Here is a 16,425-nt window from a genome sequence, read left to right as displayed (position 1 = left end):
TCAGCTGCGTGAAAGGCAAACACACTCCCGCTTTACAGTCGCTTTGACTCTGGAAGGAGACACTTTGGAAAGGAAACAGAACTTAGAACCGATGTGTCCCAAGACTCATTCTGAATAGTTTGGTGATTCCAAAGACAGAGGGACTCTACCCCCCTTTCCATATGCCGAGACTTCAGTAGTGATGACTGGGGGTGGGGGGAACTGAGGGGTTCTTCTCTCAGAGCACATGACCAAGGGCAAGAACCAAGGGCTTACAGTGCAGAGCAGACAGGGCGTGAAGGAGAGGACGGGTACTAGTGCCAGTGTTCTAAGGAGTGACTGAGGCTAAGAGGGTTCCCTGGGGAAAGGAGAGAAAAAAATAACACAAACTGTCTCCATCAAATACCTGCGACCAGCAGAAAAGAAGTAGGAAATATCATTTTCATTGAAGAGAGTTTCCATTTCCTGTCTGCCTGGATAGGTTGGTTATCTTATTGTTTTGTTATTGGTATTGTTTTTGTTTTTGGGGGGGCCACACCCAACAGTGTTCAGGGCTTACTCCTGGCTCTGCACTCAGAGTTCACTCATGGCGGGCTCGGAATTGAACCTGGGTCTGCCAAGTTCAAGGCAAGTGCCCTGCCCGCCCACTATACCTCCCCTCTGCCCCAAGTTGTTCTTTTTTAAGTCCAAGGTCAGGACCAGCTTCAGGTAGAGTCAGTTCCGGAGCTTATTTTGCTTTAATTTTCTTTCTGTTAGCTGTGGGAGGCACACCCAGCCGGGTTGGGATGGGCATGTGGTCCAGAGGCGCAAACCCAAGCGAAGTGTCTGCTCACCGCTTAAGCCACATCCCCGGCCCTGGTGTGACTGTTGAATGCAAGGTCAGGAAACGAACCCAAGGCCAGTGAGAGGTGAGAGAGCTGGGCCTGGACCATGGTTTAGACAGGAGAAAATTCAGCTGCAGAGTTCAATGATGCTTCTCCCACATTGGCTGGGTTTGCAAACAGGATTTGGACCTAGTTTGGGCAATGGGTCTGTCCTGGTCTGTCCTGGTCTGTCCTGGTCACTTGCTGAGTGTAACAAAATTTCTAGCATGAGTAACTAATGTTTGATGGTCTCTGGTTCTGTCAGGAACTGGAGACACTTCTCTCTGCTCACAGGATCTGGGAGCTCTGGGGAGTTTCAGTGGCAGGGATGACTGGTCAGCGGGGCAGGACATCCTCTGGGGTTCCCTCCACTCACGTTGCTGGAGGCAAAGGTTGGCTTCCAGCCAGAGCACCCACAGCATGTGTCCTTCAGGGTGACAGCTTGGGGGCTGGGTTCTGAGGCCCCACTGAGAGAAGGTGTCATGCACGGCATCTTAGGAACAAAGGAAAATCCCAGTCCTGTAGCCCCGTGTCCCATGTGCTATCTTGGTCACAGTGCAAAGGGCTGACATGTCCTGAGCTCTGCTGTCACCACCTTTGTTAAGGAATTGGGACAGTCCACTTGCTGGCAGCCCTCAAGTTTCACTCTACATGAGAGTCTCTGGCAAAGTCCTGGAGTCCAGACTAGCCCGTAGCCAGGGTTTCTACGGCAGAGACCATATGGCCCCTTAGGTCCCTGGATATTCCAAGGGGGTCACTGGTGACAGTGATACAAGTGGGGGCCATGGTATGAAACTATGGACCAATAGGGAGGACAGGAGGTCAGTGGAAGAAAACAAGGCAGGAAGGGGCCACGGTCAGGAAGAGGCTAAGGTGGGGACAGGGTGCGAGCACAGCAGGTCAGGCACTTGCTCTGCATGTGGCCAACTCAGGTTTGATCCCTGGCACCCCATATGGTTCCCCGGGCATGCCAGGAGTGATCCCTGAATGCAGAGCCAGGAGAAAGCTCTAAGCATCACCAGGTATGATCTCAAAAAGAAATAAAAAAAGAAATAAAAGGAAAGGGCGGAGTGATAGTACAGTGGGTAGGGTATTTGTCTTGCATGCAGCTGGCCCAGATTCAATCCCTGGGACACCATAGAGTCCCCTGAGCCTGCTAGGAGTGATCCTTGAGCACAGAGTCAGGAGTAAGCCTCGAATGCCTCCAGGTGTGACCCCCAAACCAACCAAAATAAAATAAAAGGGAAAAGGTTGAGAAACACTGAACTCGATCAATGAAATCAGAAGCCCGGCCTTGGCTGCGGGCATCACTATTTTCTTGAACTCCTGGTGTGTATATTCCGAAGAGTTGTAAAAGCACCCCAGAGTCTGGTTGGGGAGTAACCAGCCTGCCTCTGAGAGTGAACTCCCATGCTCCCAGTGTGCAGTGGGCTAAAACAACCCAGGTCTGTTTTGTCTTGTTTTGAGTGATTGTTGGGGCAGTCACTCAAAATACTGGAAGCCTGGTTATGAGTGTCAGTGTCACACAGCCTCCACCCCCCCTCACCCCCACCCCCCCACACACACACAGAAGCACAGCACTCCTCATCAGCGACCCCTCCGTACTAAAAGTGCTAGTTAGAGGTCTCTTTTTATAGCTCCCTTCTAATTATGACCGGCCATTGTGGGTTCCATTTTCAGCGGTTATGTCGTTTCCTTTTTAAACACATTTGCGTCAAAGAGCTCAAGTGGTCATTTAAAATGCCAAGCAACCATGGTGCGGAAAAAACACAGAGAAGGATGGCAAAAGTGAGAGAGAGGAGGGGGCAACCAGCTGGAAGCAGATCTTGGACAATGGGACTAGGATGAGCATTAGTGGGACGGGCGTTGCCTACAAACACTGCAGACTGGAAACCAGCAAGGGATAGTGCGGGCTGGTCATGTGCCTTGGCCTTTTGCGTGGCCAACCTGGGTTTAATCTCTGGCACCGCATATGGTTCCCCAAGCATCGCCAGGGGTGATTCCTGAGCACAGAGTCAGGAGTAAACACTGAGCACTGCCTGGGGGTGGCCCCAAATCAAACAAACCAAATTCACAAGGGGGTGATTCTGAAACTTTAAAAAATATCCTTGTGTGGCTGGAGAGAGTGAAGCAGGCGGTTGCTGGCATTGCATGCGGCCGACCCCGATTCAATCTTCAGCACCTCATGTGATCCCTAGAACTGAACCGGAGCACAGAGCCAGGAGTAAGCTCTGAGCACTGGGGGTGTGAGCCCACACCCAATATATCCTTCTGAGAGTGGAGCTTAGAGAAAGGAAAGCGGGGTGGGGGGCTGGAGGGAAGAGGACAAGGATGTTTGTGAAGCAAAGAGAGTTGGAAGGAGAGTTTCCCAATTGTCTGCAAAGTACTAGGAATCCTGTGTTTTGTGGTAACCTGGTAGAAATTTCTGGAAGCCCTGAGGGGAAAGAGAGATCAGTCATCTCTCCAGTTCTCAGAAGAAACCCAAGTAATACACAGGGAAAAACAAAAAAAGAAAGGGTACAGGACAAGAAAGAGTAGAGGCAAGGGTGGCGGGGTGGGGCCTCAAGGATAGAGTCAAGGTTCCAGCGCTGACTGGGTCCCAAGACCCCGGTATGAGTTTAAGCCCTGATATGCCCCTTCTTCAGAAGCTTAAGAGTAGCGCTTGCACCTCAGACCCGAACATCCTGTAGTTTCAAGAACAGTCTAGTTCCCAGAACCGGCCTCCCAGGCAGAGGCTGCCAGGGAAGGGTGAGCCCTGGGAGGCCAATCAGAGGCCAGTTGGATGGGCTGGACCTGGCAAGGGTTAGGGACCCAAGGCTGGAGTGAAAGCACAGTGGGTAGGACGCTTGCCTACATGTGGCCGACCCCGGTTTGATTCCCAGCATCCCAGTCCCCCAAGCACCGCCACGAGTAATTCCTGAGTGTAGAGCCAGGAGTAACCCCAGAGCATCACCAGGTGTGATCCAAAAAGGAAAAAAAAAAAGAGTTAAGGGGGCTGGAGCGATAGCACAGTGGGTAGGGCGTTTGACTTGCATGCGGCCAACCTGGGTTCGATTCCCAGCATCCCATATGGTCCCCCGAGCACCGCCAGGAGTAATTCGTGACTGCATGAGCCAGGAGTTACCCCTGTGCAAAGCCGGGTGTGACCCAAAAAGCAAAAAAAAAAAAAAAAAAAAAAAGAGTTAGGGACCCAGAGGCTGATGGCAGGCTCCCAGTCAGCCCTTTCCTGCCCTGATACCTCTTTCGAAGTAGAATGGAGATTCCCACTGGGTAGACGCAAGGCAGGAGCAGAAGGAGCGACTGACCAGAAACAACTAACAAACATCAGGACCTGGTTCTTCTCAGCTTGTCATAAAAAGGGGAAGCTCAGACCTAAGAAAACGCAGACACCCTGAGCTCACAGCCAGCTCCCCAGGCAGTCGTGGGCAAGTTATGGAATCTTTCAACCTTAGTTTTCTGGTCTGAAAAATGGCTCACTTGTTGAGTCATTGTAAGGATTGGGTGGGATTAGGGCTTCCGGAAAAAGCTCAAAGGTTTCAGCCATGTAGGAGCCCCAAGTTCTATCCCACCCACATGGTCCCCCAAGTACCACTGGGTGTGACTCCCCCACCCCCCCAAAAATAGAATTCCCTACTCTGGATATTTCTTATAAATAGTGGAGCCATGTCTATTAAAAGCCTTTCACTGAGAGACCCCACGGTGGGCTGCTTGAATGCAACAGACCTGGAAGGGTTCAGAGGTCACTGCCTGGTGCTGTCCTTACCATTTGCCTCCTGAGCTCAGGAGATGTAGAGACCCCAAAGCTAACTCTAATCACCCCAGGGCCCCTTCTGTCCCTCCTTGCAGTCTAACTCTCACTCTGGTAATACAGTCGGCACCCAATAGACATCCACTGAATGAGAACTAATTTGGCACGAAGGGGGGGGAATGATGGGTAAGTGAGGAGCCGTAGGCCAAGATGACTGTGGAACTGTGGGTGCAAGCTTGGTGTGTGCAGTGCCTGGGAGAAAGGGGAGAGGAGGCTCAAATTGGGAGAACTTCAAAGAGAAGGAGGCATTTGACTCTCTCCCCTCCAGAGAAGCCCAAGTTCTCTCTCTCTCTCTCTCTCTCTCTCTCTCTCTCTCTCTCTCACACACACACACACACTCTCTCTTTCTCTTTCTTTTTCTTTCTTTTCTCTCTTTCCTTTCTCTCTCACACACATACACACTCTTTCCTCTCTCTCTTTGCCTCTCTCCTTTTTTCACTTACATACCCTCTCTTGTCTCTCTCTCTCTTTCCTCTCTCTCACACACATACACTCTCTCTCTCCTCTCTCTTTCTCCCTCTCTCCCTTGTCTCTCTCTCTTTCTCTCTCAAATGCTTTTGGGCCATACTCAGCTGTGATCAAGTCTTACTCCTGGTTTTGTGCCCAGGAATTTCTCTTGACGATGCCTGGGTGACCCTGTGTGTTGTGTTGTCAGGGGTGGCACTCTGGCCAGCCATGTGCAGGGCACATGCCTTGGCCCCTGCACTATCTCTCCACCCTTTTTCCTTCCCCGGTCCCCACTGAAACTTAGGATGGGCTGAAAGACATCTCAACCAAACAAGACAAAGCCTGATCAGGCACAAGTGGCAAAGCCAGGTCTTCAGTTATAAACAGCTTGTGGTAGGAATCAGGATATTCAAAGACAGCCCGTTTCCTGTGGCTGGTGGCTGTCAGGCAAGCCAGGGTGGTCACCGTATGGACAGGGACACCACCAGGCACCCTTGAGTGTTCTTCCTGGTGGACAAACTGGGACTGTTTTTAGATTGAATTGGGGCGGGGGGAGGTGGCGGTGCTAAGTGGTGGGCCCAGAGGTGGAGCCGAGTGGGCATCTGTGTGTGTCCCTGCTCTGAACGGGGCCTCCCTCCTGTGCTGTTGTCACATAGTGCCGAAGTACGACAGACTCCAAGTTCTGCAGCCCTGCCGGGGACTCAGGGGATGCTCTGGGGGAGAAGGGCCAGACCTACAGCTCCTTCTAGCCCCATGTTGAGTCTCTGGGACGTTCATTCACAGCTTTTCCTGATATTTACTCTCCTGCTGTTTTTGGTGGACCCTCTCTTCCTCAGTTTGGGCGAACACACAGCTAAATAACATGTTCGCCCACCTCTCCCAGAGTTAGGTGTGGCTGAGTGGCTAAATTCTGAGCCAACATGGTGTGCTTCGCTTGCAGACTGTCTTAAAAATAAATGGGGGAGGGGGAGCTGGAGCGATAGTACAGCGGGTAGGGCCTTTGCTTTGCAGGCGGCCGACCCAGGTTCGATTCCCAGCATCCCATAGGGTCTCCTGAGCACCACCAGGAGTAAATCCTGAGTGCATGAGCCAGGAGTAACCCCTGTGCACTGCCAGGTGTGATCCAAAAAGCAATAAATAAATACATAAATAAATAGGGGGTAGTGCTGAGTGATTGTACAGTTGGTAGGGTACTAGCTTTGCATATGATTAACCCAGGTTGGATCCCGTCACCCCATATGGTCCCCTAAAGTCTCTAGGAGTGCTTCTTCCTGGAACCACTAGCACTCCTGGAGCACAGAGTAGGAATAAGCCCTGAACACTGCTGGTTGAGCCCCCCCCCCCACACACACCCAAAAAAGAGTAAAGGGGTTTGTTTAAAAACATTAATTTAGAGGACTGGAGCAATAGTACAGTAGGTTACATAAGGTACTTGCCTTGCATGTGACCAACCTGAGTTTCAACCCTGGCATACCATATGGTCCCCCTGAGTATCGCTGGGAGTAGCCAAAAGAAGCAAAAAAAGTGGGGTGCTCCCTGGCTCTATTTCCACATGCCACAGTCGTGATTCTGAGCCTCAGAATGGAAGCTATGTTGAGAGCAGTAGAACCAGGAGGTAGCTGGGTTCCCTGAGAGAACGGATGCACAGGGTCTCAAGTTCGATTCCCTGTACTGACCCCTGGAAGCGCCGTGGTAAGTAGACAGAGAATTCTAGATCTTGCTTTGAGTCTTCCTTAAAGGAACCCAAACCTGTTTCTCAACTGTGTATGTCGCTCCACTCATACCTCTAGTAGGCCCCTCATTCTCTTCAGTGCTCAGGCCCTAAGACTCATATAACCCCCGCTCCTGGAGGCCCTTTAACAAGCAGGCACCCCTTCCTGAGGCCCCTCGGCAAAGGAAACCACTTCTACTCGAGGACAATAAGAACCTTTGAATTTGAGCCCTGAGCAGCATGGGGAGTGGCTCTCAATGTAGCTTTATTTGGGGGCCATGCTTGGCAGTGCGCAGGGATCACTCCTGGGTCTTGGAGATCCCTGGAAGTGCCTGGGTAGATTTGGGGCTGGCTGCGTGTAGGGCAAGCGCTCCACCCACCGTGCTTGCTCTCTAGCCCCTTGGTTTTCTGTCTCCTCAGCCGTGCTGGGGACCAGCAGGGACTCACCCAGTGATGCTCAGTACAGGGGATCGAACTTGAGACCCTGTGCATCCTAGACACTGCTCAAACCTCTGAGCTACATCCTGGCCCCTCAGAAGGTGATTTTTTATGAATACAAGATTGTTGAAGTTCCATGAATCAACCCCAGGGCACCACCAGGAGTGATCCCTGAGCAGAGCCAGGAGTAAACCCTGCAAACTTCCTGTTGTGGCCCAGAAACCAGCGGTAGGGCGTTTGCCTTGCACGCAGACAACATGGCCGACCCGAGTTCGATTCCTCCGCCCCTCTCGGAGAGCCCGGCAAGCTACCGAGAGGATCTCGCCCACACGGCAGAGCCTGGCAAGCTACCCGTGATGTACTCGATATGCCAAACACAGTAACAACAAAGTCTCACGATGGAGACGTTATTGGGCCTGTTCGAGCAAATCGATGATCAACGGGAGGGCCTTTACTTTTTACTTTTACAAGATTGTTATTATGGAAACCGAACTCTGAGGAGTTTTCATTACAGGCAATAAACACAGGGGGTCATTCCCTTGGCCCTCGTTGGGACCCAGTGAGGACCCATGTCTGCACGAACACATGATACACACAGCAGCAAAGGACGTTCACCTCCACATACACCTACAATAGCAGAAAGCCCCGGCAGACAAATAAACAAGTCCAAACACTCACACAATAATGCTCACGGCACAGACGCACAAAGCCCCACGGGTGGGCCGAGGACTCAAGCACAAAGCACGTGGCCCTTTGCTCTGCTTCCTTTATTGTGGCTCTGGCCGGGAAGCTCCCCTATCTTCCTCCTCTTTCTTCTGCAGGGTGTCTTCAGGACTGGCCTCTCCTCCCCTGCTTCTGACGCCCCCATCTTGCCCTTTCCCTGGGCTGCGGGCGGCTCCTCTGGGGGCGGGGAGGGGTCTGGCGTCTTGGCAGCTTGGGTGAGTCCTGGCCATGGGATGGAGAAGCAGGCATGGTCCTGCGTCCTCTTCTCGGTTCTCTTTCCTCGGTGGTCCGGTCCGTGGGTGCCGTTGTCTGTGATCCGGCCTGGTCTGAAGGAAGGAAAACCATGTGGGAAAGGTCGGAGGCTGGTGCAAACGCTGCCTCTCTGACTTTTTTTGTTCATTTCTTTGGGCATCATATCCAGAGCTATTTGGGGGCTCTTCCTGGCTCTGTGCTCAGGCATGACCCCTGGCAGTGCTCGGGACTTTATGCTGTGCCAGGGATTTGAATGAAGGTCGGCGGCTGGTTGGGTCACACCTGGTGATACACAGGGGTGCACACTCCTGGCTCTGCACTCAGGAATTACTCCTGGAAGTGCGCAGGGGACCATACGGGATGCAGGGAATCGAACCTGAGTCGGCTGCATGCAAGGCAAACGCCCTACCCGCTGTGCTATCACTCCAGCTCTGGGCTCCAGCGTATTCCTCACTTTTCCTCATCTGTAAATCACACTTGGTCCCGCTTAGAATGCGCCTGGTCCTGCTCTGCTCTGGCTAACTGGGAGCTCTGTGACCCCCAGTGTCTTGGGTAGCAGTGAGACCCCTCGGAGTGTGGGCCTGGCTCCTTACCTCCGGCTTAGGCTCAGGGCCGGGCCCCGCGCCTTTTCCGCTCTGTGTTCTGAAGTTTGGTCACCAGCTTCCTCTCGTGCCCAGTGGGGCTGGGCCGGTTGGTGCGGATGGCAGCTTCCCTCTTGGTGCGCCCCTTCGAGCCTCCTGCACCCGGGAACCCAGGCAAGATGGGGTGAGGCACGAGAGCTCCCGGGAGGGGACAGGAGTGTGGGTGGAAAGAGCTGGTGCCGGAGTAGGGAGGCTGGGGGAGGGGTTCCCTCTCAGCTCTGAGGCAGTCTGAGAACGTGGACCCCCGATCTATAGCGTGACCCCTCCTGGATGACCTGTTCTGGACCCTGGAATGAGCAGCACAGTGCTCCGTGAACTGGGGGGCGACAGGGAGCTGACTCAGGAGCTGAGGGGACAGGTTGACTGGAAGGAGATGAGGGGTGAGGTTAAGAGGGGTTCTCCGTGGGGACAGGGGCGGGGATGAGAAGCAGAGGGACCGCAGAGGGGACGCGCTGAGCCTTACGGAGGTGAGGATGGTGCAGGTTGTAGCTGTCATACTCGTCCAGGAGGACATCTTCCTCCTCTGAGCCCACGGGCAGCCGGCACGGACGGCCCACCGGAGGGGAGGCGCCCGTCATCTCTGCTTTCTCTCTGGCGTCTCTTGCTTCTTCGGAGAGCTGTGTTTGGGTCCAGGCTGCTGATGCCTCCCTGGTCCCTGGCCCCGGCTTATAAAGTCAGCCTCCTCCCAGCCCGCAGCCGGAGCCGGAGCTGTCTGATGCAATCCAGCCCAGTCATCCAGCAAGAGTCTGTCCCTGCCCCCCTTCCTCTCCTCTCGCTGGGGCTCGCCCAGCTGGGTGTTTTTCCACAGGGATCTCTGAATCCCCACCCCTCCAGGAGGAGGAGGGAAGGAACAGAGTCTGGGCAGGAAGCGTCCTTGGCATCCTGACCAGCGGGGACCAGAGTGCCTCACCTGGCCTGCTCCTTCCTACTTAGTCCCTGCTTTCGGCCACACACTGCTCCTGGGTCTGGGGGAGGGGGGGCGGCAGCTTACTGACCCCCGCCCCTCCCCCCAGCTTGAGTTTAGTGGCACCAGTGAAGCAAGAAGCCGAGAAAGGCTATTGATTCACTAAGGGCCAGGCCAGCAGTTCTCGTCCACTGCACCCATACATTTTAAAACAAAAAATAGCTTGGAAAGCCCCCTTAAAATCCCAAACTGAGGGGCTGGAGGTATTACAGTGCATAGGGTATTTGCCTTGTGCATGGTCGACCTGGCTTAGATATCCAACACCCCCTTTTGTCCCCTGAGTTCCCCAGGAGTGACCCTTGAGCACAGAGCGAGGAGTAAGCCCTAAACAAGCAGGGTGTGGCCCACCAAACAATCCAAGTAAACTAAAACAAAAATCTAGAGGTTGCTGAGATAGCACAGGCCTATTGCTTTGAATGAGGCCAAGTTCAATTCCCCGGCACCTCATATGTGCCCCTCATAAGTGCCCCTGAGGCCTTGCAGGAGTGATCCCTGAGACAGAACCAGGAGTCAGCCCTGAGCACCACTGGGTGTAGCCACAAACAGGAAACAAAACAGAAAACCCCCAACTGGTGGTGGTGGTGGGGGGAGTCAGTAAATAATCTCTGTCACTTGAGAGGGAGGCTAGCTAGCAGAGGGAAGATTCTAGAGTCAGAAGCAAAACAGAATGTGCATTTCAAGCACGGCTATACTAGCAGAAGACGTATATGGAAGGAAGAGACCATGATAAACATGTGAGAGGGGGCCAGAACGATAGCACAGCGGGGAGGGCGCTTGCCTTGCACGCAGCTGCCCCAGGTTTGATCCCCAATATCTCATATGGTCCCCCAGCACCCCAAGAATGATTTCTGAATGCAGAGTCAGGAGTAACCCCTGAGCAGTACTGTAGCTCAAAAACAAAAAAAAACACGTGAGCATCAATTTTCCTCTTTCCTGAAGGATCTTCCCAGGTGGGTGGTATGGACCCTGAGGCCCCCTCTCAGGTGGGTGACCAGCTCCCCCTGACAGTGACACAACAGTCCACTGTTTCCTTACCCGCCAGCCTTGCAGCCCCAGTCCCTCCCGCCAGCTCCCTCTGCTCTGAACCATCAATACCATCAAGACCATCAATACCATCTTCTCTGGGTTCCTCCACACCAGCCTCCCCCCGACTCAGCCTGTTTTACAAGAAGCAGCACTTCCCCAGTGGGAGTCACGGTTCAACTTAACTGTTGTTTCCCAGATTCAGGCGTCTGTAAATTTTTTAACACCTGGGAAATGAAAGTGAAGACAGGAGATCCCTTGGATCAAAAACAGTTGGGATAACAACAGGTCAGAGGGTAACCGGAAGAGGAAAATAGCCTTCAGCGATGGTTCATTAAGCTAATATGAATTACATCGAGACAAATTAAGGTGGAGAAAAGGAAGTAATAGGGTGTCAAGGAGAAAATCTGACAGTCACTGAGAACGGTGGCTAAACCATGGCTCCCTGGTGACATGCCGAGGGGCAGGGTCTAGGGTCAGGCCGTTGTAACCAAGTTTTGTGTCTTCCTGACAGCCAAATGTCTTGAGGCTGTGGACCAATGATGTGAATGGTCTTGCCTAACCGCCAGCCAAGACCTCCAGCAAAGCCCTGAGTGTCCCTAGGGGGTGTCAATTCTTCACTCAATTAAAGAATTGCAAGGACCCTCTGGGGCTAGCTTGAGGGTTTCTGTCTCCTGTGTTGAGGGATTGCTACAGCACCCCTCTGTGAAAGGGCTTCAGCCAGGGCCAGCACATGATGTCCACACAGCTGTTTTCCCCATTCTTCAAGGAAAAGAACCCTGGTCTTCAAGCGTGACTCACTCTTGGTCATGGGGCTGGGAAGGGTGAATCATTCCTCCTGCCCTCAGCTCTGGAGTGCCTCTAAGACTGCACAGCTGCCCAAACACTGGCAAAGCCTTGGCAGCCTGTATGTGGGGGCACTTGACAGGGATTCCTGCCCCGGGCCCTCCCTCCAGCCTAGTGACTGCTTTGGACCAAGCCAGGCAGCTGACCATCCCCCAGTTGGAGTTTGGATGGCAGACCTAGGAGTGAAACAAGAAAGGGAGAAACGCTCAGAGCTCTGAGCATTGTGATCCCCGGAATGTGTGATGGGAGAGGTGGTGAGTAGTGCTCGGTCCTGACCAAGAGATGCCTCCATGCCCCCACCCCACCCCTGCCCCAGTATCTTTTGTTCCATTACCCTAGTTTGGTTTTGCTTTCTCCATAGCATCCAGTTATCACTAAAGAAAAAATATCTTTTTGTGTATTCAATATGCCAAACACAGTAACAACAAGTCTCAAACTGGAGACGTTACTTGGGCCCGCTTGAGCAAATCGATGAACAACGGGAGAACAGTGCTACAGTGCTACAGTTTTTTTTTTTTTAGAGCAACACTCAATGGTGGGGCTACTCCTGACTTAGTGCTCAGAGAACCACAACTGCTCTGCCACTGAACCACAGCCCTGGTCAAAATAGGTTTTGGGGGGCTGGAGCGATAGCACAGCAGGTAGGGAGTTTGCCTTGCACGCGGCCAACCCGGGTTCGATTCCCAGCATCCCATATGGTCCCTGAGCACCGCCAGGAGTAATTCCTGAGTGAAGAGCCAGGAGTAACCCCTGAGCAACACCGGGTATGATGAAAAAAAAAAGCCTTTTTGTTTACTTCTTCATGTTCTTTCCCCACCAGAATGCCACTGTTGGTTTGGCTAAGATAACAGTGACAGGTGTTTGATCATTGTATGACTGAGATTCAAACATGAAAGTTTTGTAATTGTTCTCATGGTGATTCAGTAAATAAATTAAAAAAAAAGATAGCAGTGACAGGAGTGTGTCCTATAGGCAGACTGCTGAGGGCCAAAGCACCTGCGACTGGTCAGTTATGTGCCCTTCAGACAAGTTCCTCTGGCCTGAGTTTTCTCCTCTGTAAAACGGAGTGCATAACAGTATCTCTCTAGGGATTATTGTGAGAATTCTTTTTTACTTCTCTTGTGAGAATTTATTTATTTTTTTGTCTTTTTAATTTTTATTAGTGAAACACCATGAGGTACAGTTGTAGACTTACAAATTTTTGTGCTTGGGTTTCAGTTATACAATGATTAAATACCCATCCCTCCACCAGTGCTCATCCTCCACCACCAATGATCCCAGTATCCCTCCCACTCCCATCCCCCGCATCCCACCCTGCCTCTGTGGCAGGGCATTCCCTTTTGTTCTCTCTCTCCTTTTGGGTGCTGTCTGTGGTTTGCAAAAGAGGCATTGAGTGGCAATCATGTTTGGTCTATAGTCTACTTTCAGCATGCTTCTCCCATCCTGGAAGGATTCTCTCAACACCCTTTATTTGGTGCTCCCTTCTCTATCTGAGCTGCCTTTTCTCCTAGCGTGTGCAGCTGGCCTCTGAGCCATGGAGTAAATGCTCCTGGTACTTATCTCGGCTATTCTTGGGTGTTAGTCTTCTATTTTGTTACTCAATGTTCCCCGGATGAGTGAAATCTTTCTATGTCTGTCCCTCTCTTTCTGACTCATTTCGCTTAGCAAGATACTTTCCTTGTAGTACCACTTGTATGTAAATTTCATGACTTCATCTTTTCTAATAGCTACATAGTACTCCATCGTGTAGATGTACCAAAGTCTTGGGAGAATTTAAAAGACATTTTTTTAAAATGGAAGTAAAGTGGTTTAATGAATGGAACTCACTTACAAAGAGGTGGGAGAGTGAGAGAGAGGAATACATGTTCAAGAGAGCACACAGCGAGGGAGGGAGGAACGACAGTTTAGGGGGTAGGATATTTGCCTTGCAAGCGGCTGACCCCAGTTTGATTCTCAGCATCCTATATAGTACCCCGAGCACTGCCAGGAGTAATTCTTGAGTGCAGAGTCAGGAGTAACCCCTGAGCATTGTCAGGTGTAGCCCAAAAAACCAGAGAGAGAGAGAGAGAGAGAGAGAGAGAAAGTGAACACAGACAGGAAATGATAAAATAACAAAAAACACTCCCCCACCACAAAAGGAGAGAGGGAATATGGGCCTCTCCAGAGGAAAAATAAAAGAAAGAAACATCGAGACCAGCAAGTGAGAGGGAGAGTACAGGCTTGAAGAGCAAGACCAGTACTTTTTCTTTAGTTGTTGGGTGATATCCAGCAGTGACGGGGGCTACTTCCAGCTCAGTCCTGCTTGTGATGCCTTCCACATGCAAAGCAGGTGCACTAGCCTTTCCAATTACCTCTCTGCCTTTGATCAAAGGCTGGGCCCCATGCCTAGGACATAGCGAGTGTTTAGTGACTGTTAGTGGTGATTATCATCATTGTCTATGAGCACACAGCTCAATAGTGACTCATTGAGTGTTGGCAAAGGGGGCACCTTCTGTTTAGAGGTCAGCGGCTCTGCTGACGGAACTGAGAAGCTCAAGCCCACTACTCCAGAGGATGAGGAGACTGGGGCCTTCATTACAGAGCAAAGCAGGAGGACGCCTGGTCAGTGTTAGGGGTGGGCGGAGGAAGGACAAGAGAAACGGCTCTTCGAGGAACACACTAATATGGGCCTGTAGCTCTCAAAAGGTGACTCACTGGGAAAAGTTTTCAGGTGTGTGTACAATTAGCGAGAAGGAAGTTTATTTTCTTTCTATTTACGACTGTATACTGCTTGTGACATTCCCAGAGGTTGCCAGGTTTTTGGAACCCAGAACTGAGCATAAACAAAGGGCTTAGAAGCTCCTATGAGGGCACCCACCCCATGGTCTATATGTGTGCGTGTGTGTGTGTGTGTGTGTGTGTGTTAAGAATGGAGGAGGATCAGGAAAGATTTCCTAGAGGTAGTGAAATCTGAACAAGACTGATGGTGAGAAAAAGGTGTTGAATTCCCAGAATTAATCCTCCTAAAACAGAAAATATGCAGAAGTCCTGGGCTCCAAGGAGCCTCCCGAACAAAGATACGATATTTGCCAACTTGGGTTAATGACATCATTGTGTATCAAAAGGACTCACGGGGCTTTTACAAGGTGAAAGGAGCACGATTTGCATGAGCAGACTAAATGCTAACTTGGCAGCTGCTCTTGTAGTCATGTCATCATCTTCCGCATATATGGATATCTTTCATAGCGGGTTGGCAATGGTGATAAGAATGTCATAAACATACACTCCCTTACAGGAATGAGAAAAGACGGGGTAAAGGACATTTGTTTCAGCCTGTGTAGAGAAGTAAAAAAAAACAGGGCCCAGCCCAGGTCCATCAGGCGATGACATATTAGCAAGTGTGAGATACTCTGTCACTGTTAAAAATAATAAGCTAGGGGGCTGGAGCGATAGCACAGCGGGTAGGGCATTTGCCTTGCACGCGGCCGACCCGGGTTCGATTCCCAGCATCCCATATGGTCCCCTGAGCACCGCTAGGAGTAACTCCTGAGTGCAGAGCCAGGAGTAACCCCTGTGCATCGCCAGGTGTGACCCAAAAAGCAAAAAATAAATAAATAAAACTAAAACTCAGGGTTGGAGTGATAGTACAGCCAGTAGGGCATTTGCCTTACATGCGATTGACCCGGGTCTCATTCCCAGCATCCCATATGGTCCTCTGAGCACCGCCAGGGGTAATTCCTGAGTACAGAGCCAGGAGTGACCCCTGTGCATCGCTGGGTGTGACCCAAAAAGCAAAAAAAAGAAAACAAAAAAAAAAAGCTAAAACTCTAGCTCAGACGAGAAGACTGTCCATAATAGATTGTGGAGTGAGAAAATCAGCTTGTGCGACTGTAATTCAAATTTTTGCATCAAATTTATTGAAATTATTGTTAACTGTGAGTAATACATGTGTTTTGTTATGTGTCACAAACTTCTCAAGTAATAAAGACAAAACAGTACTAGAGGATTTAGAAAATAAGTTATGTTACTGGAAATCTCTCTAGAGATTAGCAAACCCAAACCCATTTAACAGATGAGGAAGTAAGGATCAGAGAACCTGGTATTTTTTACTCTACTGGGGCGCTTACTAGATGCCTGATACTTGCTTTCTGCTAAGATATAAAATAAGCAGAAGAAGGCCAGAGCAATAGTACAGCAGGTAGGGTGCTTGCCTTACACACACAGCTGATGTGGGTTCAATCCCCCGCACCCCATACAGTCCCCCAACCCCACCAGAAATAATTCCTGAGAGCAGAGTCAGAAGTTAAGCCCTGAGCACCGCTGAATGTGGCCCGAACCACTCCTACCCCTCTAAAGCAAACAAATAGGGTCTGGAGAGATAGTAGAGCATGTGGCAGCTTTGTATGCCGCTGAATTGGGTTCGATTTCCAGCATCCCGTTTGGTCTCCGGAGCTCTTCAGAAGTGATCCTTGAGTACAGAGCCAGGAGAAAGCCCAGAGCACCACCGGCTGTGCCCCCCCCCCCCCCCAGTAAAAAATGAATAAATAAAATAAGCAGAACATGATTCTTATACTCTTGGACTTACAAATAACTACAAAGTTACATGAACTATTGTACCCTTTTCAGGAAAAAAAAAATAAATAACTCAGAGTCCCCTAGAAATCTACTTTCTTTAAGCAATAAAACAGAAAGTGGGGCGATACCATAGTGGGTAAGGCATTTGCCTTACATGCAGCCAACCCGGGTTTGAT

At 51.0% G+C, this 16,425-nt stretch overlaps 2 protein-coding genes across 2 annotated transcripts in view; one reads left to right on the top strand and one right to left on the bottom strand.

Annotated features, from left to right (window-relative positions):
* The window catches only part of BOLA2B (bolA family member 2B), a 108,113-nt gene that overhangs the window by 32,179 nt on the left and 59,509 nt on the right, over positions 1-16,425 (top strand). The window lies entirely within an intron of this gene.
* NUPR1 (nuclear protein 1, transcriptional regulator) lies at positions 7,997-9,555 on the bottom strand. The gene is made up of 3 exons (XM_056138965.1): positions 9,326-9,555; positions 8,815-8,958; positions 7,997-8,295 (listed from the first exon to the last, which is right to left on the bottom strand). The coding sequence occupies exons 1-2, from the start codon at positions 9,438-9,440 to the stop codon at positions 8,828-8,830; spliced, it is 246 nt and encodes an 81-aa protein (XP_055994940.1). The 5' UTR covers positions 9,441-9,555; the 3' UTR covers positions 7,997-8,295; positions 8,815-8,827.

The sequence above is a fragment of the Sorex fumeus genome, unplaced genomic scaffold (assembly GCF_029834395.1).
Source record: "Sorex fumeus unplaced genomic scaffold, SorFum_2.1 ptg000130l, whole genome shotgun sequence".
Classification (NCBI taxonomy): Eukaryota; Metazoa; Chordata; class Mammalia; order Eulipotyphla; family Soricidae; genus Sorex; species Sorex fumeus.
This window is presented reverse-complemented; position numbering and strand designations above follow the sequence as displayed.